General features: G+C 37.5%; 1 protein-coding gene and 1 non-coding gene across 2 annotated transcripts in view; both read right to left on the bottom strand.

Moving 5' to 3' along the window:
• Positions 1 to 9,172: 9,172 nt before the first annotated feature.
• DNAAF6 (dynein axonemal assembly factor 6) overlaps positions 9,173 to 26,728 on the bottom strand; it is a 37,482-nt gene continuing 19,926 nt past the window's right edge. Inside the window, exons 5-6 of the mRNA XM_065901335.1 lie at positions 14,049 to 14,134; positions 9,173 to 9,302 (exon numbers count right to left, since the gene is read on the bottom strand). Coding sequence (XP_065757407.1) covers positions 9,173 to 9,302; positions 14,049 to 14,134 — 216 coding nt within the window. The remainder of the gene's footprint in view (positions 9,303 to 14,048; positions 14,135 to 26,728) is intronic.
• TRNAK-UUU (transfer RNA lysine (anticodon UUU)) lies at positions 10,415 to 10,487 on the bottom strand. Its single transcript has one exon. It is a non-coding gene; the product is annotated as a tRNA-Lys (tRNA).

The raw sequence follows: 26,728 nt of genomic DNA, 5'->3' as shown, positions 1-26,728 counted from the left end.
TATAACAAAGTGAACCAGCTATATGTATACATATGTCCCCATATCCCCTCCCTCTTGACCTCCCTCCCACCCTCCCCATCCCACCCCTCTAGGTGGTCACAAAGCACCGAGCTGATCGCCCTGTGCTATGCAGCTGCTTCCCACTAGCTATCTATTTTACATTTGGTAATGTATATATGTCCATGCCACTCTCTCACTTCATCCCAGCTTACACTTCCCCCTCCCCATGTCCTCAAGTCCATTCTCTATGCCTACATCTTTATTCCTGTCCTGCCCCTAGGTTCTTCAGAAACTTTTTTTTTTTTTTTTTTTTGTGGTACGCGGACCTCTCACTGTTGTGGCCTCTCCCGTTGCAGAGCACAGGCACCGGACACGCAGGCTCAGCGGCCATGGCTCACGGGCCCAGCCGCTCCGCGGCATGTGAAATCTTCCCGGACCGGGGCACAAACCCGTGTCCCCTGCATCGGCAGGCAGCCTCTCAACCACTGGGCCACCAGGGAAGCCTCAGAACCTCTTTATTTTAGATTCCATATATATGTGTTAGCATACGGTATTTGTCTTTCTCTTTCTGACTTACTTCACTCTGTATGACAGACTCTAAGTCCATCCACCCCACTACAAATAACTCAATTTCATTTCTTTTTATGGGTGAGTAATAGTCCATTGTATATATGTGCCACATCTTCTTTATCCATTCATCTGTTGATGGACACTTAGGTTGCTTCCATGTCCTGGCTATTGTAAATACTGCTGCAATGAACATTGTGGTACATGACTCTTTCCACCAATTGATTTTCATATGTTGAACCAGCCTTCCAGTCCTCAGATAAATCCCACTCAGTCATGGCGTATGATCCTTTTGATATGTTGCTAGATTTAGTTTGCTACTATTTTGTTGAGAACTTTTACATCTATATTCATAAAGAATATTGGTCTGTAGTTTTCTTTTCTTGTAATGTATTTGTCTTATTTAGGTATCAGAGTAATACTGGGCATGGAACTTTGAAGGAGCTCTGCATTAGTTAGGGTGCTCTAGAGAAACAGAAACAATAAGATATATATATGTGTATATAGATAGAGATGTAGATTTATTATAAGTAATTGGCTCACACGGTTATGGAGGCTGAGAAATCCCATGATCTGCCATCTGCAATCTGGAGATCCAGGAAAGCCAGTGGTATATTTCAGTCTGAGTCCTAAGGCTTGAGAACCAATGGTGTAAATTCCAGTCTGGGTCTGAAGGCCTGAGAACCACAGGTACACAGGGGACAAGAAAAGATTGATGTTCCAGCTCAAGCAATCAGGCAGGAAGAGCCGAATTCTTCCTTGCTTCACTTTTTTGTTTATTTAGGCCCTTAATGTATTGGATAATGCCACTCACGCTGGGGAAGGCAAACTGCTTTACTGAGTCCACAGGTTCAAAATGCTAATATCATCCAGAAATACCCTCACAGACATACCCAGAAATAATGATTAGCCAAATATCTGGACACTTTGCGGTCCAGTCATGTTGAGACATAGAATTAACCATTACAATCTCCAACCTCATTTTGTTTGTGCCTCCTCCTAATTGGCTTCTGGGGAGTGTGCCTTTTTGTTACTGGTCTCTTCGTGGAGGGTGCTTTTGGGGGGGCCTTTTTGTCAATGCGTGAGGCAGGGGAGCTTTTTCTTATTTGCATAAAGATTCCATGTTAACATTGGCCTTGCCTTTCCCTGTACTCAGAGTAATCTATAAGTTAAATGTTGTAAACAAAAAAATTACCTTTGCCCTTACTACCTATCTGTTCAACTCCCCCCTCCTCCATACCACTCCTGAATGTGGGAATATTTAGACAATACATTTAGATAAAAACACTGCTTAGGAAGAAGGGTGATACTGTTCTTTACTGCATGGAGTATGAAACAAACAAAACAATAAACAGATAGGCAGGATGAGGAAAAAAGGTTGCTTTTCAGCACCTCTCTAGTTGGGTGTTCATAATGAAGCTTCTTAAATTTGTACTAGCATAAATTCAGTGTAAGACCTATTCATACATATGTGAATGTATTTTAAAGTCAAATAGAAACATTGCAAAATTATCTTGTCAGAAGAGTTGACTAAAAGTGCATTGTACTCAAATTCTGTTACTTTGTAATATATTACAAATCATCAACTGCTCTTCTCACAACATAATTTATGGATGATTTCATGATAAAATTAAATGGGAGAAGCCAGAGTGTGACAGTGAATGTTTTAAATGTATTTTATAATGCTCAAATCTAGTATTAGGAGACTAAAAATTAATTGTTCTAAAATAAATTCCAGATGGATACAGTTTAAAAGTAGAAGATGAAGCCTTAAAACCACCAAAATAAAAATAAGTGAAGGGACTTCCCTGGTGGTGCAGTGGTTAAGAATCTGCCTGTCAATGCAGTGGACACGGGTTCAAGCCCTGGTCCGGGAAGATCCCACATGCCACAAAGCAACTAAGCCCATGCACCACAACTACTGAGCCTACGCTCTAGAGCCTGCAAGCTACAACTACTGAGCCTGCATGCCACAACTACTGAAGCCCGCGTGCCTAGAGACCATGCTCCACAACACGAGAAGCCACCACAATGAGAAGCCCGCGCACCACAAGGAAGAGTAGCCCCCGCTGACGCAACTAGAAAAAGCCTGCGAGCAGCAATGAAGACCCAACGCAGCCAAAAATAAATTTTTAAAAAAGTGGATAATCTTTCTACAAATATACTACATAACAATAAAAAATTCCTATTAAAAATATTATAAACAAAATTAAAAGGTAAAGAACATTCTTGGGGAAATATTTGTAAAATATATTATAAATAACCAAATTTGACAAATCAATAAGGAAAAGTTAAATATTCTTATAGAAAAATGATCAAAAGAAAAAACAGTCCTCAAAACAAGAACATAAGAGGCTAATAAATGTATGAAAAATTGTTTAACTTCACTAGTATGTCCATAGTGTAAATGCCCAACAATTAGCTTTTTTGATTTTAATATAAGCGCCTGACATTAAGCTTTTGATTTTTGAGGCATCCATTTCAAAGACATCTGTCTTCAATAAACACATTGCCAGTTGCACAAGTAGATACAGAGCCAGGCCACCCTGCCTGTGAAGTTCCCCTTTTAGAAAGCCCTGGGTGACCTAGATAACTGACCCATTACATTTCCCTTCCTGTGATTTAATTCCTGCTCTTACGTTTTAAATTCACCAATAAAGGGTGAATCAAGGGAAACCTTGGACACTTCACACTTGAACCCAATAAAGGCAGAACCCCAGGTCCACACAATATCTTTTTACCTGTGACCTCTCCATGTGGCCCTCAGACATGTTGTGTACTGTCCAGAATGTGTAAGTAACATATCTCGTTTTCTCAAAGTTCCTGATGGTTGTTGCAGAAGTGGGTCTTGCAATCGTAATAAGAACCGCAAGGGCCAGTTGGGGAACTGTCTATGGGGGCACCTCACAGGTAGCATAGGCCCAGGTAAGAGCCGCAGGCATTCCTAGCTGATAGCATCACTATCAATAGGTGGAAACCAACACAAAACAATGTCGAAGAAGGGTATTTGTCAAAATGACATGATGCTATTTTTCCTTATTAAATTGGAAATGATGAAAAGGCATGATGACTTTCAGGACTTCTTCGAGTGTAGAGAAATGGGTACTCATATATTGTTGGGGGAAGTATACACTAGTATAAGCATTTTGATAGGCAAGTTAGCTAAACTTATAAAAATATTTTAAAATGTGTATATCTTAACAATTTCACTTCTAGGAATTTAACCTAAGGAAAAAAGTATGAGATGTAAACAAAGAGAATGTATAATAATGCTCATATCAGTATTATTGATATAGGAAAAATTAGAAATAGCCAATCCATTATTATTTGATATTTAGAATCAATAAATTGTATTATATACATGTGATGGGATATTTTGAAACCATTAAAAATCATTGTAGTGGACACTATTATGTGCATACAGATCCTGCTTCAAGACAGAAGGCCTTATTCCTCCAGCAGCTAGCAGAGCTGCTGGCAGATTGTCCTCAGCTGTCAGCCTTTTCTGGGAACTCAGCCCAAGAGAGTGACCAATCCCAAGGTTAACACTCTCTTCCAAGGTGCAGTTTGCATTCAATGACCAGTCAATGCTGGAATATAAAGGTTCAGCCTCCTTGTTCCAACTGAGGACAATTCTGGGAGATTATTCCAGATTCAGAGCTCCCTATGTGGTCTGCTAAGGCCCTGTGACTGCTTTGCAACCCAACATCTCTCTTTGTCCAATATTGTTTCCTTTCCTTCCTTCAACAGGTGTTGATCTCAAGAGCACTCTCTAATATGCTTTTGCCGAGTTGGAGTCTGATTTCTGGGAAATTCAATCTACAACAGTTGTGTTAAAGAATATTAACATGGGAAGATATTAAAAATATTTCGCTAAATTAAGAAAGCTGACTGGCCATGGCCAATTAAACTAACTGAAAAACCCTTTTGATACAGACCTCTGTGAGTGCAAGATAAAAATATACAAACATTTTTTAAATTGCATAACTGAGTTCACAAGAAATCAAGGAAAACTCTCAGACGCCAGAAATGAAGAGGAAATGGAAAATCAGAGTTGTAATCTTGTGAGTGGGAGTTGTGGTTACCCTGGGAAGGGAGGTTTTGTTTTGTTTTGTTAGTTTTTTGGGTTTTTTTTAGTTTTAATAATAAATTTTATTCAACCCAATATGTCAAAATGTCATTTTTAAATGTAGTCTATATAAAACATTATTAATGAGATTAAAATTTTTTTTTGCACATTAAGTCTTTAAAATCAAGCAGGGAAGGGAGTTTCAACTTTTAAGAACCACAGGGACAGGAGATGAGGTCTGGGGCCCAAGGGTCTCATCATACATGTCCCCTGGAAGGGCTGTACTCTGTATAAATTTTGGAGTAGAAAAAAATCTGCATCTTTGGCATAGGGAAACAAGGACGTTTATCTGACTGACTAAATCAAAGATGGAAGAAAAAATTTCCTCTGAGAATTTAAAGCACAGGTCTGGAACTCATGTGAGCTTTGGGTTTTAATTTATCCTACCTGCATGACCAAGGAACCTGTACACTGAGGCTCTTGGAAGAAGCAAAGGTAAAACTGCTTTGAAGGGCTGCTCCCACAACACAGACTGTAAGAGTTTTTCGCAGAATATTTTTAAAGCCCAATTAAAGAAGATATTTCAATTTTAAAAAACCTACAAGATTTAGAGAACAAACGTATGGACACCAAGGGGGGAAAGTGGGATGGTGGTGGTGGTGTGATGAATTGGGAGATTGGTATTGACATGTATGCACTAATATGTATAAAATGGATAACTAGTGAGAATCTGCTGTATAAAAAAATAAATAAAATTCTAAAATTCAAAAAAAAAGTGAAAAAACCCCACAAGATTAAATGATCTACCATGAGTGAGAGTCAGTGGACACAATCACCATATCTCTTCCCTCTTGCGTCTCCCTCCCTCCCACCCTCCCTATCCCACCCCTCTAGGTGGTCACAAAGCACCGAGCTGATCTCCCTGTGCTATGCAGCTGCTTCCCACTAGCTAGCTATTTTACATTTGGTAGTGTATATATGTCCATGCCACTCTCTCACTTTGTCCCAGCTTACCCTTCCCCCTCCCCATATCCTCAAGTCCATTCTCTAGTGTGTCTGTGTCTTTATTCCTGTCTTGCCCCTAGGTTCTTCATGACCATTTTTTTTCTTAGATTCCATATATATGTGTTTGCATACAGTATTTGTTTTTCTCTTTCTGACTTACTTCACTCTATATGACAGACTCCAGGTCCATCCACCTCACTACAAATAACTCAATTTCATTTCTTTTTATGGCTGAGTAATATTCCATTGTATATATGTGCCATATCTTCTTTATCCATTCATCTGTTGATGGACACTTAGGTTGCTTCCATTTCCTGGCTATTGTAAATAGAGCTGCAATGAACATTTTGGTACATGACTCTTTTTGAATTATGGTTTGCTCAGGGTATATGCCCAGTAGTGGGATTGCTAGGTTGTATGGTAGTTCTATTTTTAGTTTTTTAAGGAACCTCCATACTGTTCTCCATAGTGGCTGTATCAATTTACATTCCCACCAACAGTGCAAGAGGGTTCCCTTTTCTCCACACCCTCTCCAGCATTTAATGTTTCTAAATTTTTTGATGATGGCCATTCTGACCGGTGTGAGATGATATCTCATTGTAGTTTTGATTTGCATTTCTCTAATGATTAATGATGTTGAGCATTCTTTCATGTGTTTGTTGGCAATCTGTATATCTTCTTTGGAGAAATGTCTATTTAAGTCTTCTGCCCATTTTTGGATTGGGTTGTTTTTTTTTTGATGTTGAGCTGCATGAGCTGCTTGTAAATTTTGGAGATTAGTCCTTTGTCAGTTGCTTCATTTGCAAATATTTTCTCCCATTCTGAGGGTTGTCTTTTCGTCTTGTTTATGGTTTCCTTTGCTGTGCAAAAGTTTTAAGTTTCATTAGGTTCCATTTGTTTCTTTTTGTTTTTATTTCCATTTCTCTAGGAGGTGGGTGCTTTATTTTTAAAGAGCTTTTCTGTATTGTTAAAGTTTCCTACTTGGATCATGTAAGCATGTACTTTTGTTCTAATTAGAAAAAAATCAAATAAATTTTACTTAGGATGAAGTGTAGAATAATAACTTGCCTAGGCTATTGCAATAGCCTCCTAAGTGGTCTCCTCATTTTCATTCTTGCCTCCAAATACATCCTCTTCTCCAAAGAACTTAGAATAAAATTCAAGTTCCTAACCTTAGCCTGTAAGGTTCTACATGACATTGCTGCAGCCTACATTTCCAACCTTACCTCCAGTCACACTTGCCAGATTCATTCTACTTCAACCACACAGGCTTTAATTTCCTTGAACTCTACGCTCCAGGTTCTTTCCATCCTGGGTCTTCACATTTGCTACTCCTTGCACTTAGAAGCCCTACCACCCTCCTTCCCTCAACACTCTCTTTGCCTGGCTAAATCCTAGTTATTCTCCATGTTTCAGCTGAGTATGAAATCCTTAGGGGAGCCTTTTCTGACCTCCTTCCCCAGACTAGGTTTGGTTTCTCTGATATTCTCAAAGCACGCATTGTTCTCCTTCATACTAATAATAAACTTGAAAATATGTGTTTATGTGTTTACTTGGTTACTGTTGGTCTCCCTTGCTAAACTACTTGCTCCATGAGCACAGGGACGACATCCGGTTTGCTCATTGCCATATGCCCAGCATATAACATAGTGCCAGGCATGTGGTAAATGCTCAGTGGATATTTGTTGAAAGAATGCATTAATGAGTGCATGAATGAATGACTGAATCTTCAGAAACGCAACTAGAGATTATAAAACCAAAAAGGGAGGTGAAAAAGTTCATGAAGGAGAAGGCTAATAATATGCCACAATCGTGGTTTTAACTTCCTTTTGTATTCTCTTTTTCTACATTTGCTTTAATGGACTATTCCCCTTTAAAGAGAGAAAAGTCCTGTGAATTAGCTTAAAAAAACAAAACAGCAACGATAACAAAGTTGTTACTTCTGAGGCCAAGGACAGTGAAGTAGGATGATTTGAAGATGGGTATAAATTACTGGATCACATTTCATTGTCCTGAAGCTCTGTTTCATCATATAATTGATACAGTACAACATAACCAAAGCCCAATTCAAGTTGCCCTGGATATGCTCTATCTTCTCTTCCAGGGACAACTTGTACACATGCAGTCAGCTTGAGTAATAATGGTCTTTGTAATTAGGGCCACTACATAGAAAGAAGAGATACATTTTCCACTGACTCACTGTTGCTCTCTAGAGAAGAAAAATATTGGCTACTGCTTAGGCTTACTCCAGAGTTTAAAGTTTAGGGTATAGTCTTAAATTCTTAAAATACAGCCTTTTAAAAAGATGTTAAGAAAGCAAAGTAGGACACTCTTAATTCTGTGACACCATGGACTTAAATTCACAGACACTAACTTCTTTTCAGTTAATCCCACCCTCAGAAGAAAGTCATGGTGGTAATTTCAAAGTCAAATTCTCTACAAGAGCTTGATGTTTTAACATAACCACTTTTTCCAAAATCTCAGTCTTTTCCTTCTATTTGATCTAGTCATAAACTAGATGCTTCGTAGTTATCTGCATAATTAAACCTAGACAATATCTGCTTGAGTATTTAGTCCCTTAATTGTTCACATATTTCCGCTGTTTATCTCTTTTCAAACTTTACTCCCAGGTAACTCCAGAGTTCTACAATGATGTGTGAGACCAAGTCAAGTTATTCATAAATAATTCTAAAGTAAACTTATGCAATACAGTACAGAAGAGGCAGTGTACAAATTCATAACGTAAGTATGTCCAATTACGATATACGAAATGAGAGAGAACAGGATTTGTAAATGCGCCACACTTTTCTTTATATTCCTTTTAAATGTCAAGAAATTCAATTAATATAAACACAGTACTCATAAAGGCATTGTTAATAACTATTAGTGCACAAAAGGAAAATATTTTTAACTTAAATAGATCCAAACACTGAGAACAGGACTGAGGAAGCCAAATAACACTGTGTGCTCAAGAGTATTCTTATTCAAGTAAACATGTTGTTAGTATGGCACATCAAACTATTTATAATCCTCTGTTATTTGTATATTCCAGAACAATAGTGAGAGCTTAAACAGAGAACACTCGAAATCATTTGATTAAATCAACAAAAAGGAAACTAAATAAACTTTTCTGGTGACGGTAATGACCAATTGCTATGCACCTGATTGTATCATGGTATAATCAATTGGCTTAAGTTCTTCAAACTACTGAAATAAGTGGACCAACGATTTCATGGTCATATTTCAGTTATTTAGCTGACCATGTAGTAATCTAATTGGTTAGCCTGTAAATTCTATCCAGCTATCACTATAAAAATGGAATAGGTTATTAGTATGAGAAATCAGCATTTCCTACTAGATTAATAGAAATGACTGTAAATGATGAGAATAGCATTAGAATTGAATTTAGGCCCTGCCTGAAATATGTCAGAATAATAAAGAGAAGATAGAAAACATTAACCAATTTTTTCAAAGTTTTTTTAATTTTTTATCAGTGGTATTTTACCACTTTTCCTCCTTATTCATGTTGTTTCAGAAGAAATTAATAAAATCCAACTCTCGTTTCATAGTCATGGTGACCTCGAGAGTCTCAGTTTCAGCAATATAGAAAGCTTTGGCATTGTTGCATTCCACAGGATAGGGAAGAGTTAACAACAGCTTCCTAAAAAACAAAACAAAATAAAAACCTAGAATCAGTGATATCAAGACAATGGGAAGCAATATATATCACCACAATGTTAGGAACCAAAAAACTATTTAGTATACCATTTTTTTGGCCTTAAAAATCCAACCAGTGGTTTTGACCACCCCTCTTTTTTTCTAAATTGACCTCATTTTGCATTATATACACATAGTCTCAGGCTATGTTTATTGGCATAGAAATAGAACCATTGCAACTTTAAGTTGGCTGGATAGATCTATTGCCGGTCATACTTATGTGTAGATGGAATGTGGCTGCCTGATAGAAACCTGAAAATTGGAATGGTTCTAAATAATTCTGCTAACACAACTGAGTCTCTACTACTACATTAGGTGTAGTTATTGAAATTCAGGCCTGGAATGATTTCAATACCAGATCAATGAAAGTGCTTCTCTCTGCCTGTTTCTGTTCTTTCTACTATACATTGGCAAAAATTTCCTGTGAGAGATTGCTGAGTGTAGTTTGCAGTTTATGGCTCAGCTGCCGGATAATTGTATGCTTTAGATGCATGGTTGGGATGAGACATCCATAATTCTGTCATAGTGGTATGAATCTGAATTATGCATAGGGTCGGCACATGCTGGTATCTGAAGAAAATTAAATACATGAAACACTTGTTACCTCACATTCTCAGTAGAGAAGTCTTGAGTATCTCTATAAAAAGTGGGCAGAAAAGCTCTGTTAGAAGGTATAAGGTCCAAATCAGTATAGGAAATGTGGTAATTTTTAGGGGTACTTATTGAATACTTGTACAAAGAACTAGTATTTGAAAACAAAGCCCTTGAAAATCAATTGCTTCTTTGCTCATTTGCAAAGACCTAAGTTCAGGAAACTGGGCTCATTAAAAGTATTTATCACACATCTCTGGAACCTATAGGAGGAATTTTCTGTTACTCTTGCTCCATTCCAGATATTTGGGGTAGGAGAAACAACTCTCTCCACTTGAAGTAATGAAATCGCGATGTTTCTTAATATACCCTGTAATATTTGGCATCTCAAAAAAAATGGGTGCAAAAACCATTGAGTCTTTTTTTTTTTTTTTTGGCCATGCTGCACAGCTTGCAGGATCTTAGTTCCCTGACCAAGGATCGAACCTGGGCCCACGGCAGTAAAAGCACCAAGTCCTAACCACTGGACCACCAGGGAATTCCCGAGAGTCCATCTTTTTAAAGTTGTTTACAGTATAGGTTGTACTAGAGTTAGATTTGCTTTATCCCTTATTCTACAAATGATAGTATATTCACTTTTAAAAGAAAGCAAAGCTCAGTGGTGGTAGCTTCATTGCACTAAAAGACACCTAAAATCAGTTGAAGAAGGAGTTCCAATGATAATGTGCACTTCTCTCTCCAGAGAGAAATAAATTCAAAAGAGACAGTGGCCATTGGAATGGTACATTTATCCCTGCATTTTTGTCTAGTCCTTAGTAGTACAGCTTCCCATACTAAAATTTTGAATAGAAACTGTGCAACTTATTTAGGCTCTTAGAAGAAGGAAAATACTGTGTGATATCTGAAGTGAGAGTTATATTTTAAACAATAAAAAATTCTACTAATACTTAATCATATACAATTCATTGAAGAACAGGACTGTATTTTATTTCGGTGTCCCCCCAGTGTCTAGCAGACTTCATAAATGTTTGTTGACTGAATGAATAAACGAATGAAAAGCAAACAGGTCACCACAAAATGATATTTGAATAACTGGTATAAATTAGTACTATAATAAAATATGAATGAACATTTAAACCCAATCCCTCTGCCTCTACTTTGAAAATATATTTGCCTTTTAAGAAGCTACAGTTTAGTCACTGATCAAATGTTTATCCAGTGTTAATTTTCATTAGAAATTATTTAAATGCAAACAATAATATATGAAAGTAAAACCCCCAAATTATCTATACAGTGAACTCTATAGACTCACATGTTTACATTTATATTAGAGAATTCAAGTTGATGTTTCTTTTTTTTTTTTTTTTTTTGCGGTACGTGGGCCTCTCACTGTTGTGGCCTCTCCCGCCGCGGAGCACAGGCTCTGGACGCGCAGGCTCAGCAGCCATGGCTCACGGGCCCAGCCGCTCCACTGCATGTGGGATCTTCCCGGACCGGGGCACAAACCCGTGTCCCCTGCATCGGCAGGCGGACTCTCAACCACTGCGCCACCAGGGAAGCCCCAAGTTGATGTTTCTTGCAAGAGATTTAAATAAAGGACAACCTTGTTCTGTACATATTCACATAATGCACTTTTTATTTTATGTAGTTAATAAATTATTTGATTTACATATCTGGGATAAAAAAAGGACATGGCTTTTTTAATGTTTCCTATTGGAGACATAACTATTTTCAAAGAAAGTGCAGAAATAGCTACTGAGCTGCAGTTCACTATTCCATTTAGAAAACATTTTTTTAGGTGTTTACGTCTTTGAATATCAGCCAACTCTCAATCTATTGGGTTGGCCAAAAATTTCGTTCGAGTTTTCTTGGAAGACATATGGAAAAACCCGAAATAACTTTTTGGCCAATGCAATAAATCAAAGGAGCACCGCAAAGGTGAGATAATCTAAAGCAACACACAAACAAAAATTAACTCATATTTGTCTTCAGAGTGTGTTTTTATTATCACATTCAAGGAATTCATTTATGATATTCTTAGAATTCATCTTAAAAACTAATGAAACCCCATATGAAGATAAAGTCAGGAGATTCTGAGACATTATACCATTTCCCCTATCTTTCTTCCTTTCTATCTACTCCATGTTGGGAATCTACATACCAAAACAACGTTGTAAAAAATGAAGAATTCAGCAAACTGTTTTATTTCTTTTCGATCTACAATGCTAAAATTCTGTTTTATTTATAATTTTAATGCAGTTGACTATCAATAGACTGATATTACTAGTCAATTCAGTTAAAATAAATTCACTTGTTTTGCCTTATAGATACATTAGCAGAATGTCCGCTCTTATCTTTCTTGGAGCCGGTAAGCATAGTGTTACAGGTGTCAAAGTTAGAAACTAAAGAAAGTAGATGTGAATATCAATAAACTAAAAAAACAAGACACATTTCCAATAATACAATTTCAGGTAATAGCATGGCTCCAAAGCATGTTCAAGTGTTTAGGAAAAGTGATAAAAACTTTAATTCTATCTTCTGTCTTCTATCTTAATTAATGAATCTTTTTCTTAAGAGACAGTACCTTCATGCACTGAGCATTTAATGTATAAGTACTGTAAGATCCAAATGACCTAGTGCAGGCTACATTCTATGTGGAAAAATATCTCTGTGTGAGTCTTTCATTTAGTGAGCTCTGATAAATATCTGGAATGACAGCATAGCCAGAGCAGCTGCCTAAAGATGGATGGAGACAGTGAGAACTGCTAGGGGAACGGAAATTAACTCCATAGTGTGTAGATATGTGTGTGCTTTTAACAAGTGCACAAATATCATGAAAAATTTGACTGTTCATTTAACCAACTTTCCTTGCAAAGTTTGTGTGGAAGAGTAAATGCGCGTATAACATGTAATGGAAAAAAAATTACAATACTCCTTGAAGTGAATGGTAGGAATAGGGAATGTAATTTTTATAATATGAGACATTTTTTTGAGTGAATACATTTTTGAAATTATATTAAGTAATGAGAAAATATTTGATATGTATTCATCTGTAGATCATTTGGGGTTAAATGCATCTACTGTAGAAATCAAGGTTAAGCTATGCATGTTATGTTGGGTTGTTTACACACAGAAGTCTTTTGTACCAGAGATTTAATTTTGTTATTTTCTTGAAGCCCTACAATCGACAAAGGACAATTGTAGGTACTGATAATGGAAGGAATTGTAGGTACTGATAATGCTAGGAGCTGACTGCTCCCCGCACCCAGTTTGAAATGTCTGTGAGTTACAAAGAATCACTGCACTCAACCAAAGTGTGCTCACTGCTATATATCCAGAGGAAAAGTGAACAAAGCAGTGAGATATTTAGACATTTTATCTAGCACCTGCCAGGTTCTATAGATTCCCTCCTTATAGAGTTAGTTTTGAGAGACAGGGCTGATTTATCCAGGTTTCAAGATAAACATTTTTATCAGAATTTTACCGTATACATTGTGTTCGGGGAACATGATTTGAACTTGTATAATAACAAGACTATTTTGAAATTTCATCAAATGTTTAGTTGAATTATTCCATTATCATCTGCATTATTTTTAAATGTATTCATGCAACTTGAGGATCTAGTGATAAATTAGCTGTTAGAACGTTTGTTTTAAGCAATTGATAAGACTTTTTGTTGATTTTTAGATGAATATAATCAAATTTAACCTTAGAGCCCCACAGTATCCAATATGCTTAAAGATTGCTTCTTTCATGCCATCACTGTACCAGAAAGCTACATGCAAGACTTACAACTTAAGAGATTTTCACCTCTAGCTATTTTTCCTGACAGATAAGCAAACTGTATCTGAATGTCAAGGACTATTTCTTGGTGGTATCAACCTAATCCAAATGTATGCATGTAAAGTAGGAAAAAATCTAGGTATTTACAAATATATGTTTATATTACCTAGATCAAACATCTGAATGACTGACTTTTTCACTTTTCTTCAGACTTTAGGAGTGATACAAAATAATTATGTACACCTTTATAAAGGATATTGACTAAAGGTTCATTAATATTATAATATTCATTATTCTAGTTCTAAGTTTTACTCACTTATTAGGAGTACGGAGGTCAAGGGTCATTTCCTGAATGTTGAGTTCAATTTCAGAAGTGTTCGTATTTGGCAGTTTAATTTTAATCTGAAAGAGAAAATGAAAAATACTGTTGTCTTGAGGAACAGTTAATTTGAAGAGTGCAGTAAAATACAGGGGAATGAGAAGTAATACTTATTTAATGCCGACTATGTGCCAGACTATGCTCTTTCCTCGTAACAATCTTGAGAAGCAGTGATTATTACCCCCATTTTACAGATGGAGAAACCAAGATACAGAAAAGTTTAGTGAGTGACCCAAGGCAACTGTCTGTAATTTGACTAAGGTCTATCTGCCTCCAAAACTATTATAGAAACAGTTTGGTTACATGCCTGTACATTCACTGCTTGAAGGTGCATACTAGTGCACCTGCTAGAGTTGGGGACCTTCAACTACTTTTATATCACTGGGTACTTTGTATAAAAAGTGGTTAGTTCTCATGTTGGGTGTGGGTTGGTGATGCCATGTCATAGTCTCCTGGTATAAACTCCCATACACATTTCCTGGAGAAATGTAGGGGTCCAGAAAAGTTGTTAACAGAACAAAAGAGAAATAACAATATGACCCCTACACAAAAATGGGACTATTTATTGATTTAGTAAGATTTCACTTAAAACTGTCTCATCTCAATTATGAGCTAGAAGACTTGAAATCTTGGATATCTGGTGAGTTCAGAGTTGGAATAGCAAGCATAAAAGCAACAGGTTATAAAGGAAATACATATCAAATAAGTAGTGGCAAAAATTAGAATTCCTTATAAGAAGCTTAAAATAGGCAATGGTGTTTTTGTGATATAAAGTATGTGAATAAATACATGTCTGTGAGTTATATTTTACTTTATTGAACTGTATATAAACAAACATTTGTAAATAGAGCTCTACAGGTCCTACTATCTAAATATATCCTTTAGTTAATATTTTCATTAAACAAAGAATTACCTCCTAATTTATATTTTGAAAATCATATCTTCTTAATTAGAGATGCTTTGAATGAGAGAAATAGAACATTTCTCAAAGAGGTAGTTATAGGGGCTCTACCTCAAATTAAATGAGCAGTCTACTGGACAAGAAAGACCTATTCTTACTTCAATAACATTCAGATCTGATAGTCAGGTTGAGATGTTCTTTAGTTGCAGGATGACTCATTTCACCTGGACTAAGAAGTACAAATATTTGCTTCTTTAGTTTGAAATGTTTATCTCTTTCAAGGTAAAAAATTATTTCCCCAGGGTTGAAATGACATTTGAGTAAGGAAAAAAAAATTATGACAAGTGAAATTTAGATACAACTTTTGGGTAGAACTTCAAAGTGGTTCTTAAAATTGTTTGCAACTCTAGTTAAGGGTAATTCAGAAACAACTCATTAATTTTTCCTCTTGAGGAAATTAAAATTGTGTACTAAAATGGTTTCAGAGGAGGGACAGGAGAAGGAACAAATTAAGTTCCCTAATGATACACATTAATATCTCATAAGGTAGAAGATTCAATGAAGAGTCAACAGAGAAACTCCTCCTGAAACATGAATCAGACTTCTTCAGAAATACTTTTATTGAATACCTGGAAAATAGACATTGTTATTATTGACTTCAAACTGACTGTACCCAAGACCTAACTTGTCCAGTATTAGTAAATACAGTATGTCACTGACCAAACAAAGGGATTGATGTTCCTCTCTTTACGTAGGAGGCAAACTGAATTCATTTCAAAGAAAAATTATTTTAATAGGTAAACTAATGAAAATTGCTAAAAATGTTATTGGGAAACTTTCAACCTTTTGGGAGCTCAACCTTTGGAGTCAAACTTGGGCTTGAATTCTGGTTCTGTCACATATTATTGCTTATTAGTTATCTATTGTTGTATAACGAAAACCAATTATACTTCCTCCCCCCTTAATTTAATGGCTCAAAACAACAATAAACTTTTATTATCTTACACATTTTTCATAGGTTAGGAATTCAGGAGTGGCTTAGCTAGGTAGTTCTGGCTTAGTTAGGGTCTATCATGAGGTTGTGGTTAAAATACTGGCTGAGCTGCAGACATCTGAAGGCTTTACTGGGGCTAGAGAATTTGCATCCAAGGTGGCTCACTCACATGGCTGTTGGCAAGAGGGCTCAGTGTTAGGGGAACCACTGACCAAAACCACCCGCCCTGGCCAGGCCCGACAGTAACCACTTGCATGAGTTATCTTACAACAGGAGGTCCTGGTAAGGAATGCAGAACTAACAAGCTACTACCAACCGAAGAATTCGGGAAAGGTTAAAAGGAGACGTCAGTCCATATGTCCTACCAACCTCTCAGAATCCTCCTTGCTGGAATCCATCTTGGCTGAGCCATGCGCACACCAGCAAGAAGGACCCTGAGTCAGAGTGACTGGCGAGAGACAAGCTGGAAACTAACCCCATTACCATAAAACCTGAGGCTGAGAGCCATGTGGCAGAGCAGTTCTCCTGGGTTCCCTTGCCCTGCTGCTCACCACCCAGGTGCCCCTCCCCAATAAAGTCTCTTGCTTTGTCAGCACGTGTGTCTCCTTGGACAATTCATTTCTGAGTGTTAGACAAGAGCCCACTCTCGGGCCCTGGAAGGGGTCCCCCTTCCTGCAACATCTGTCCTTCACCACATGGACTTCTCCATAGGACTTAGGGCCCTGAGTGTCCTTACGACACAACAGCTGTCTTCTCCCCAGAGTGAATGATCCAAAAGTGTGAGACAGAAACCATGCCTTTTTAAAAAATGTAGCCTCAGAAATTATACACTTTCATTTCTGTAATATCCTATTGGTTATACAGGTCAGCCCCATTCGATGTGAGACGGGACTACACAAAGGGATGAATATCAGGAGGTGAGAATCATTGCGGACCATCTCAAAGCCTGGCTACCACCATACCCAACGCTAACTTCAATTTACACTTCTGCCTTCCGGCCTTATGAATAAAAAGTAACAGGAAAAGAGTCCACTAATTTAAAGTTTGTGAGATCCCTTTTTTCCATGTTCAGCCTGTCTTCGGGCAAGTAGTTGAAACTACTCCTTTAGTCTCTATAGGAATTCACCTTGGGGCTTTCCTAGAAATGGGTAAATGTAGGTCAAATTACTTACAAATTATTTTTCATTGTCATTCATTTATTCTCCTCTATATGTTGTAAAAGAGCTGGCTTAATATGCCAAAACCTTTGGGGTGGGGTCATTAATGTGAGATTGTCATTTTGAGTTTTAAATTTCCTCTTTATTGTCTTGTTCTTATGCAAAATTTATATGACAAGGTGGTTCTTAAAATCTATAAGTGACTAATACAGGCTCCTCAGATCCTCTGATGAGTGTCTTTGATCATATTTTAAGTTGTTTGAAAATTGAAATGAGAAGGCCAAACAGCAAGTGTTCATTTGAGATCAACCATTTTAGGCTTCCTCCTGAACTGTCATTTCCTGAATGCCAGAACAAAAGAATAAGTGATACATACCTTATATATATAACTTGACCAGTCTATGCTACCTACTGAAATTTTAGTGAAGCTTAAGATATACAGAAAAATTTGGCCTGTCACTTTGGAAGATAGTCTTACTTTACAGGTTCTAGATATTGTAAAAATATTTTCATTTGACAGAAATACAGCAACTACCTCCAATATACTTGATTTTTAGCAAAGAAATTAAGACTATATGAGTTTCCATTTGAAACATAACATTAGGAAACTTTGATTAACAGAAAAAGTTTGGGTAGGACCCATTCTGAATTGCTTCAGTGATTTAATTTCCCATTGTTTTACTATGGAAACGCATGTGAGATATTTTTTCTATTGCAGCCATAATAAATATTTTATAAAAACTCTCAGGAACAATGATAATCTATAGGAAAGTGAAAAAATTTAAAGGTGATGGACCCCCTACTTTGAAATTGTTTAAGTATTTACCTCTGGAGAATAAAAATATAGAGGTATGTGTTCTCCAAAACTAGGACACAAAACCAACAGATATCTTTTAATATTAATGGATACATTTTCTGTGAAGTTACCATGGTGAAACATTCCAGTACTATATAGCCATGTCTGTTTCATAAGATCATGGAGCATGACTCCTCTCCTCTCACAGGAGTCAAGAGTAAGCTCAGCTCATTCTGGAGTAAGAACACTCATCTACAGGACCTTCATACTTCTATTGTTTCCCACACTCAACCCCAAACGCAGCCTCACCACCGTTATCTGCCTTGAGACTACCAGAACTAAATTCATTATACTTTTATCTCTATGTGTCAAAATACAGGAGCCTCAGATTTCCAAGTCCTTCCTTATCACCTAATAATTACCATCTGGACTTCTATTTTGTTTCCATTTCCTACCCCTTACCAACTCATGTAACCCTCCCATATGGTCTTCTGGAACACACAGTACAACATCCCCTATTTCATAAGCCTCTTTTAATATTCTCCGCAATTTTTCTTAGTTTAACTGAAATCTGGATCTCCCTTGATGACAGATTCCCTTATAGTCTTCTCAATTTGTGCCTATATTTTTTTCCTCTCAATCCCCTTATATCACCGGGCCTGCCCCCTTCCTTCCAGCTTTTTAAAATAAACCTCATGTCTTTCACACTATACCACCAATTACCCTCCTTGTTGCAACCATCTACCAATTCCTGGGTCAGACCTCCCATCCCAATTTCTCTAAGAATAGTTCTTTGTTCTCTACTGATATTTCTACCATTAACTGCTGTCTTAAGCATTGGTGACTTAAATATCCACTTACATAACATTTCCACCATCCTAGCCTCACTTCCTGATGAGGTGAGATGCCTTCAGGTCTTTGAACAAATATTGCCTTCTCAGTGAGGTCTTCCCTGATCATGCTATTTAAAGTTGCAGCCACTACCTACACTAGTATTCCATATCACTGCCCCTTGCTTTTTTCCCCTTCACAGCATTAATCACCTTCCAATGTACAATAAAATTTATGCATTTATTTTGTTCATTTCTCTCTCCCACTAGTAAGTATGCTCTGTGAGTACAGTGATATTAGAACCGTACCTGGCACATCATAGGTACTCAATAAATATTTGTTGAGTAAATGAATAAGTGAATTTATGCAAAGATGTTTCAATATTAAGAAATTGAATTTACCAATAGATCAAAAGTAAAAACATCATATGATTTCCACAAATCTTAAAAAGACATTTAATCAAATTCATCATCCATTCCTGCTTAGAACTCTTAATAAAATCAGAATAGATGAATAGTTCCCTAACACACAAGCCAAAATTCAATATTGGGCTGGACGAGGAAACATTAGAAACATTCTAACTGAAGGGAGAAATAAGAAATAATACCATTATTTACCACCATTATTTAATGTAGTTCTGGATGCACTAACTCATGCAATTAAACAGGAAAGAGGGCTTCCCTGTTGGTGCAGTGGTTGAGAATCCGCCTGCTAATGCAGGGGACATGGGTTCGAGCCCTGGTCTGGGAAGATCCCACATGCCACGGAGCAACTAAGCCCGTGCACCAGAACTACTGAGCCCGTGTGCCACAACTACTGAAGCCCACACGCCTAGAGCCCGTGCTCCACAACAGAAGCCACCGCAATGAGAAGCCCATGCACTGCAACAAAGAGTAGCCCCCGCTCGCTGCATCTAGAGAAAGCCCACATGCAGCAACGAAGACCCAACGCAGCCAAAAATAAATTAATTTTTAAAAAAGGCAAGAGATAGGAGGTAAAATTATCATTATCTGAGGGAAGAGCATTCCAACTGGAATGAACGCAAGAATCAGGAAATAACTTGACATACTGAAGGCCAGGGTGGCTAGAACGTAATGAAAAAGGAAGAAAATGTGGTATTAGATGAAAGTGAAAAAGTAGGTAGAGGTCAGATCACATAGAGCCTCATAGATTAAGATAAAGATTTTGGATTTTGTTCAAAGTACAATAGGAAGCCATTGGGGGTTCTGGGCAAAGAAGTGATGTGACCTGATATATCACTTTTTAAAAAGGATTTCTCTGGACACTGTGTAAAGTTTTCAAGGGATCAAGAGTGGAAGGAGGGAGATGAATCAAGAGAGAATCATAATGGTCCAGGTGAGAGATGATGGTGGTTTGAAAGATGATGGTAGTTGTGGTGATAATGACAATTAGGTGGATTTAGAATATATTTTAAAAGTAGAGCCAATAAGACTTGCTGATGAATTGCATATGAGGTATAAAGGAAAGAGAAATAAGGAATGATTTAAGTTTTTAGCTTGTGCAATTGGGTGAATGTTGTTGCCATCTCCTGAAATGAGGAAGATCAGTAAGAAAGAGATTTGGGGAAGACAAGAGTTCTATTTTGGACATGTTAGGTTTGAGTTGCCTATTAAACAAGTGGGCAATGTCAAGTAAGTGGTGGGTTATATGAATCTGAAGCTCACGGGAGAGGTCAAGGCTAGAGAGATAAATAGTATTTAAAGCCATGGGACTAGATGGAAAGAGAATAGAGAAAGAAAAAGACATAGGTGTTTTTCACAGACCTAGAGAACTTCAGGCAGGAGAAGAAGAGCCAGTGATCTGGGACCAAAGAAGATGAGGACTGTCCAGTGATTTGGGAGGAAAACCAGGAGAGAGTGAGGTCATTAAAGAGAAAAAAGTGTTTCAAGAAGGAAGGAGTAATCAACAGGGTGGAATACTGCTGAGTGGTCACTCTCATGTCTTCAATCTCTCTTTTTCTAATTTTGTCCAGAACAACTCTTCATTTTTCAGGACTGTCCCTCTTATTGCAGTAGTTAGAGCATCCCTGGCCCCTGAGTACTAAATGTCAATAACGCTCTGTAGCCAAAAATGCCTCCACCCATTTCTGTAAGTCCCCTAAGGGCCCATACCATGACTACTTCTTTACAGTTTGTTCATTAAGTCTAGTGACATGTAGTAGGCAGTCAATAAACATTACATGAGTAAATGAATGGATTTTTTTTTACATCTTTATTGGAGTATAATTGCTTTACAATGGTGTCTTAGTTTCTGCTTTATAACAAACTGAATCAGTTATACATATACATATGTCCCCATATCTCTTCCCTCTTGCGTCTCCCTCCCTCCCACCCTCCCTATCCCATCCCTCTAGGTGGTCACAAAGCACCAAGCTGATCTCCCTGTGCTATGCAGCTGCTTCTCACTAGCTATCTATTTTACGTTTGGTAGTGTATATATGTACATGCCACTCTCTCGCTTTGTCACAGCTTACCCTTCCCCCTCCCCGTATCGCCAAGTCCATCCTCTAGTAGGTCTGTGTCCTTATTCCTGTCTTACCCCTAGGTTCTTCATGGCATATTTTTTTCTTAAATTCCATATATATGTGTTAACATATGGTATTTGTCTTTCTCTTTTGGACTTACTTCACTCTGTATGACAGACTCTAGGTCCATCCACCTCATTACAAATAGCTCAGTTTCATTTATTTTTATGGCTGAGTAATATTCCATTGTATATATGTGCCACATCTTCTTTATCCATTCTTCCAATGATGGACACTTAGGTTGTTTCCATCTCTGGGCTATTGTAAATAGAGCTGCAATGAACATTTTGGTACATGATTCTTTTTGAATTATGGTTTGCTCAGGGTATATGCCCAGTAGTGGGATTGTTGGGTCATATGGTAGTTCTATTTTTAGTTTTTTAAGGAACCTCCATACTGTTCTCCATAGTGGCTGTACCAATTCACATTCCCACCAGCAGTGCAAGAGTGTTCCCTTTTCTCCACACCCTCTCCAGCATTTATTGTTTGTAGATTTTTTGATGATGGTCATTCTGACTGGTGTGAGATGATATCTCATTGTAGTTTAGATTTGCATTTCTCTAATGATTAGTGATGTTGAGCATCCTTTCACGTGTTTGTTGGAAATCTGTACATTTTCTTTGGAGAAATGTCTATTTAGGTCTTCTGCCCATTTTTGGATTAGGTTGTTTGTTTTTTTGTTATTGAGCTGCATGAGCTGCTTATAGATTTTGGAGATTAATCCTTTGTCAGTTGCTTCATTTGCAAATATTTTCTCCCATTCTGAGGGTTGTCTTTTCATCTTGTTTATGGTTTCCTTTGCTGTGCAAAAGCTTTGAACTTTCATTAGGTCCCATTTGTTTATTTTTGTTTTTATTTCCATTTCTCTAGGAGGTGGGTCAAAAAGGATCTTGCTGTGATTTATGTCATAGAGTGTTCTGCCTATGTTTTCCTCTAAGAGTTTGATAGTTTCTGGCCTTACATTTAGGTCTTTAATCCATTTTGAGCTATTTTTGTGTATGGTGTTAGGGAGTGATCTAATCTCATACTTTTACATGTACCGGTCTAGTTTTCCCAGCACCACTTACTGAAGAGGCTGTCCTTTCTCCACTGTACTTTCCTGCCTCCTTTATCAAAAATAAGGTGACAATATGTGCGTGTGTTTACCTCTGGGCTTTCTATCCTGTTCCATTGATCTATCTTTCTGTTTTTGTGTCAGTACCATACTGTCTTGATGACTGTAGCTTTGTAGTATAGTCTGAAGTCTGGGAGCCTGATTCCTCCAGCTCCATTTTTCGTTCTCAAGATTGCTTTGGCTATTCAGGGTCTTTTGTATTTCCATACAAATTGTGAAATGTTTTGTTCTAGTTCTGTGAAAAATGCCAGTGGTAGTTTGATAGGGATTGTATTGAATTTGTAGATTGCTTTGGGTAGGAGAGTCATTTTCACAATGTTGATTCTTCCAATCCAAGAACATGGTATATCTCTCTGTCTATTTGTATCATCTTTAATTTCTTTCATCAGTGTCTTATAATTTTCTGCATACAGGTCTTTTGTCTCCTTAGGTAGGTTTATCCCTAGATATTTTATTCTTTTTGTTGCAATGGTAAATGGGAGTGTTTTCTTGATTTCACTTTCAGATTTTTCATCATTAGTGTATAGGAATGCAAGAGAGTTCTGTGCATTAATTTTGTATCCTGCTATTTTACCAAATTCATTCATTAGCTCTAGTAGTTTTCTGGTAGCATCTTTAGGATTCTTTATGTATAGTATCATGTCATCTGCAAACAGTGAAAACTTTACTTCTTTTCCGATTTGGATTCCTTTTATTTCCTTTTCTTCTCTGATGGCTTCACAGGTGAATTCTATCATACGTTTAGAGAAGAGCTAACACCTATCCTTCTCAAACTCTTCCAAAATATAGCAGAGGGAGGAACAGTCCCAAACTCATTCTACGAGGCCACCATCACCCTGATAACAAAACCAGACAAGGATGTCACAAAGAAAGAAAACTACAGGCCAATATCACTGATGAACATAGATGCAAAAACCCTCAGCAAAATCCTAGCAAAGAGAATCCAACAGCACATTAAAAGGATCATACACCATGATCAAGTGGGGTTTATTCCAGGAATGCAAGGATTCTTCAATATATGCAAATCAATCAACGTGATACACCGTATTAACAAATTGAAGGAGAAAAACCATATGATCATCTCAATAGATGCAGAGAAAGCTTTCGACAAAATTCAACACCCATTTATGATAAAAACCCTGCAGAAAGTAGGCATAGAGGGAACTTTCCTCAACATAATAAAGGTCATATATGACAAACCCACAGCCAACATCGTCCTCAATGGTGAAAAACTGAAAGCATTTCCACTAAGATCAGGAACAAGACAAGGTTGCCCACTCTCACCACTCTTATTCAACATAGTTTTGGAAGTTTTAGCCACAGTAATGAACGGATTCTTGTCATCAACTGAAAAGCATTCTTAAGTCTCTCCTATCTTAAAAAAAACAATCTCTAAACCGGGCCTCCTCTTCAACAAACCATCTCCTCTCTCTCCTCCCTTTCACTGCTAAACTTTCTCAAAGAACAATCTATATTTGCTGCCTTCTCTTCCTCAATTCCGTTCCACTTCTCAGCTTTCTGCAACCCAGTGTTGGCCCCTACCATGCCTCTGAAGCTGCTCTCTTCCAAAAATCACCAAAGTCTTCTGATGAATCTAAAAATTTCTTCTGCATCCTAATCCTGCTGTACTTTTCTACAGTGGGAGATAGTTTTATAGTTTTCTCCATCTCTGCATATCCTTCTGAGTTCCTCTTCCTTTATCCATCCCTCAAATATTTGTGTTTTCTATGGTCAACCTGTGAATCTGCTTGCATAAGTTCAGAAGTTTCTGCCAGTTCTGGTTCAAGGATTCTGGACCATATAATTAAAATATTTGATTAAACCTCCTCAAAATGACATAATCAGAATGTAAAATTACTGATTTTATTACCAAGTAATATGTATAAGATATCTTTCACCCTTATTTAATACCTGACCTTAAGCCCATCTCAAACACCCTGTCCCTCTCTCTTACCTCTCTGTCTTTCTCAATCTCTATCTGTGCATCTATCTATCTCTATCTCTCTCATTTTCGGGGACTTTTATTTTCAACTCTACTAATTTTGGTATTATTTAAAATTTTAAATATATATAAATTCCATCATCAGAAATATATTAAGTCTTACAATTAGATTAGCTTTTAAGGGAGGTATTCATCCCCCCTACCATCGTTATGGAAAAATATTATGATATTAACTATAAATGTATCTATATTACTGAAAGAACTATAAGAAATTCAATTGAAGGTTTACTGTGCTGCCTGGAGCTGATAATAAGGAATTGTATTACAGCTGAAATATCCTTCTCCCTGACACACAGTCTGATAAATAACCAGTCAGGTAAGGTTAGCATAATCAGAAAGCCTACCATAAAAAGGTGTCCATCCTCCAGAATTTTAAATGGGAAAGAGAATCCACTCCATTTTCAAGCAGCCAAATCTATTTATTCATAAGAAGTAAATGAAAATGACTGTTTTAACCTTAACAGAGAAATCGGGATTTGAGAAGCATGCCATTAAAGAAAGAAGTGAGTTCTTAGACGACATGCAGACACTTTGCTCAGAATGATTGATAGCTCTTTCTGAGATGAATATGTGTGATAAAACATGTGACTCTTGGTTGTGTCTGCCAGATGGTGACTGACTCCTATGCCATCCCTGACTCTCACCCCGTTCCCAGTGAGGTTTAAAGATGGAGTAAGGCTCATATCCCAGTGAGGAGGTGACAATGAAAAATAAAAAGAGGCTTAATGGCTTGTTTTTAGTCACATTAACATGTCCCCTTATCAATATAGATCCATTATAGTAGGAGCACCAAAATATTATGTATCCATGGCAGCTCAAAAAGAGTATCAAGCCATCTGCAGATTTGTCCCTGCTCCTAGGACAAATGATGGGCCATTTGGCAGAATATCAACAAACCTAGCCCCATTCATTTTTGGATTTTAGAGATAGTGTGCTGTTAAACACCCATGGGTGAAAATGGAAATCCACTGACCTACTTCCCCACTGCACCCATCCCCATTTCTGCCACAAATAGTCCTATGGGGAAGCCAGGCTATCTGCTTACATATCTTTGATACCTAAAATTCCCTTTCCACTCTCCCCAACTGGCACCCAAGAGGTCAGGTACCTCAGTAATCCCTGTTTCTCAGGGGTAGGCAGGTTCTCATTCTTCCCACCTTGTTTCTAGGACAGCTTTTTGGCTTCCCCGTCATCATTGTTTGCATTTCTAAAGCCATGTCACAATTCCAACCTCATTTCATTGAGCCAATGTCTCTTAGTTTTCAATACCTAGCCTGGAACTTGAGTTAGAATTTACAATGTCTCTGTTAGAACTATGTCTCTGATTGTTGACCCCGTCCCAAGGGCCATTTATTCTGTCCCTGGTTAGTCCCATTTCTGCAAGTTTCCTAGTATCCCCCTCAACTCCTCCCCCTCTCCAAACATACACATGTTACTTAAAAACAGTTCTACTTCATTCCAAGCCTGATGAAAGCCAGCACTCTGTGGTATTATATTCTAACCCCTGCAGAGAGCAAACACCAACTCTGAAAATCAACATCTCTACTCTCTGTCTTTGAATTCCATAGAGACTTGTATTTCTAACAGCCTGCTGGACACATCCAACAAGATTTTCTACAGGCACTTCAAACTCAATATTACCCGAACTTAATATTTTTCTTATAGAACTTTGTCTTCTTTCTCTTTTGCATTCCATACCTGATCCCTACAACACAAACGAAACCACCTTTGTTTACTCTCATTCCAAAAGTAATAGTAGTTGTAAAAAATATAGAAAATTCAGATGAGCAAATATGAATTAAAAAATCTCTAAGACTACCATCCAGATATAAACCACTTTACCTCCCCATATCTCGATTAATGCCGTCACCATTCACCTAGTCACTCAAGCTAGAAATCTGACTCCTGTTTCTCCCTTACATATCACATTCAACCACTTTCTAAATCCTGTCGATACTACCGTGGATCCTTGAACAACACTGGGTTTGAACTGTGTGGGTCCACTTATATGTGTTTTTTTTTTCAATAAATACATACTACACATCTACAGTTGGTTGAATCCATGGATGCAGAAACACAGATGTGGAGGGCCAACCATAAAGTTAGAAGCAGATTTCTGACTGTGTGGAGGGTAGGCGTCCCAACCCCTGCATTGTTTAAGGGTCAACTGTACCTCTAAAATGTTTACTGAAACCATTCTTTCCTCTCTATCTCCACTGCCATAGTCCAGGCTCTTACTTCTCTTACCTGAATTAGTGCAACTGTCTATCAACTGGT

The sequence above is a fragment of the Phocoena phocoena genome, chromosome X (genome assembly GCF_963924675.1).
Source record: "Phocoena phocoena chromosome X, mPhoPho1.1, whole genome shotgun sequence".
Lineage (NCBI taxonomy): Eukaryota > Metazoa > Chordata > Mammalia > Artiodactyla > Phocoenidae > Phocoena > Phocoena phocoena.
This window is presented reverse-complemented; position numbering and strand designations above follow the sequence as displayed.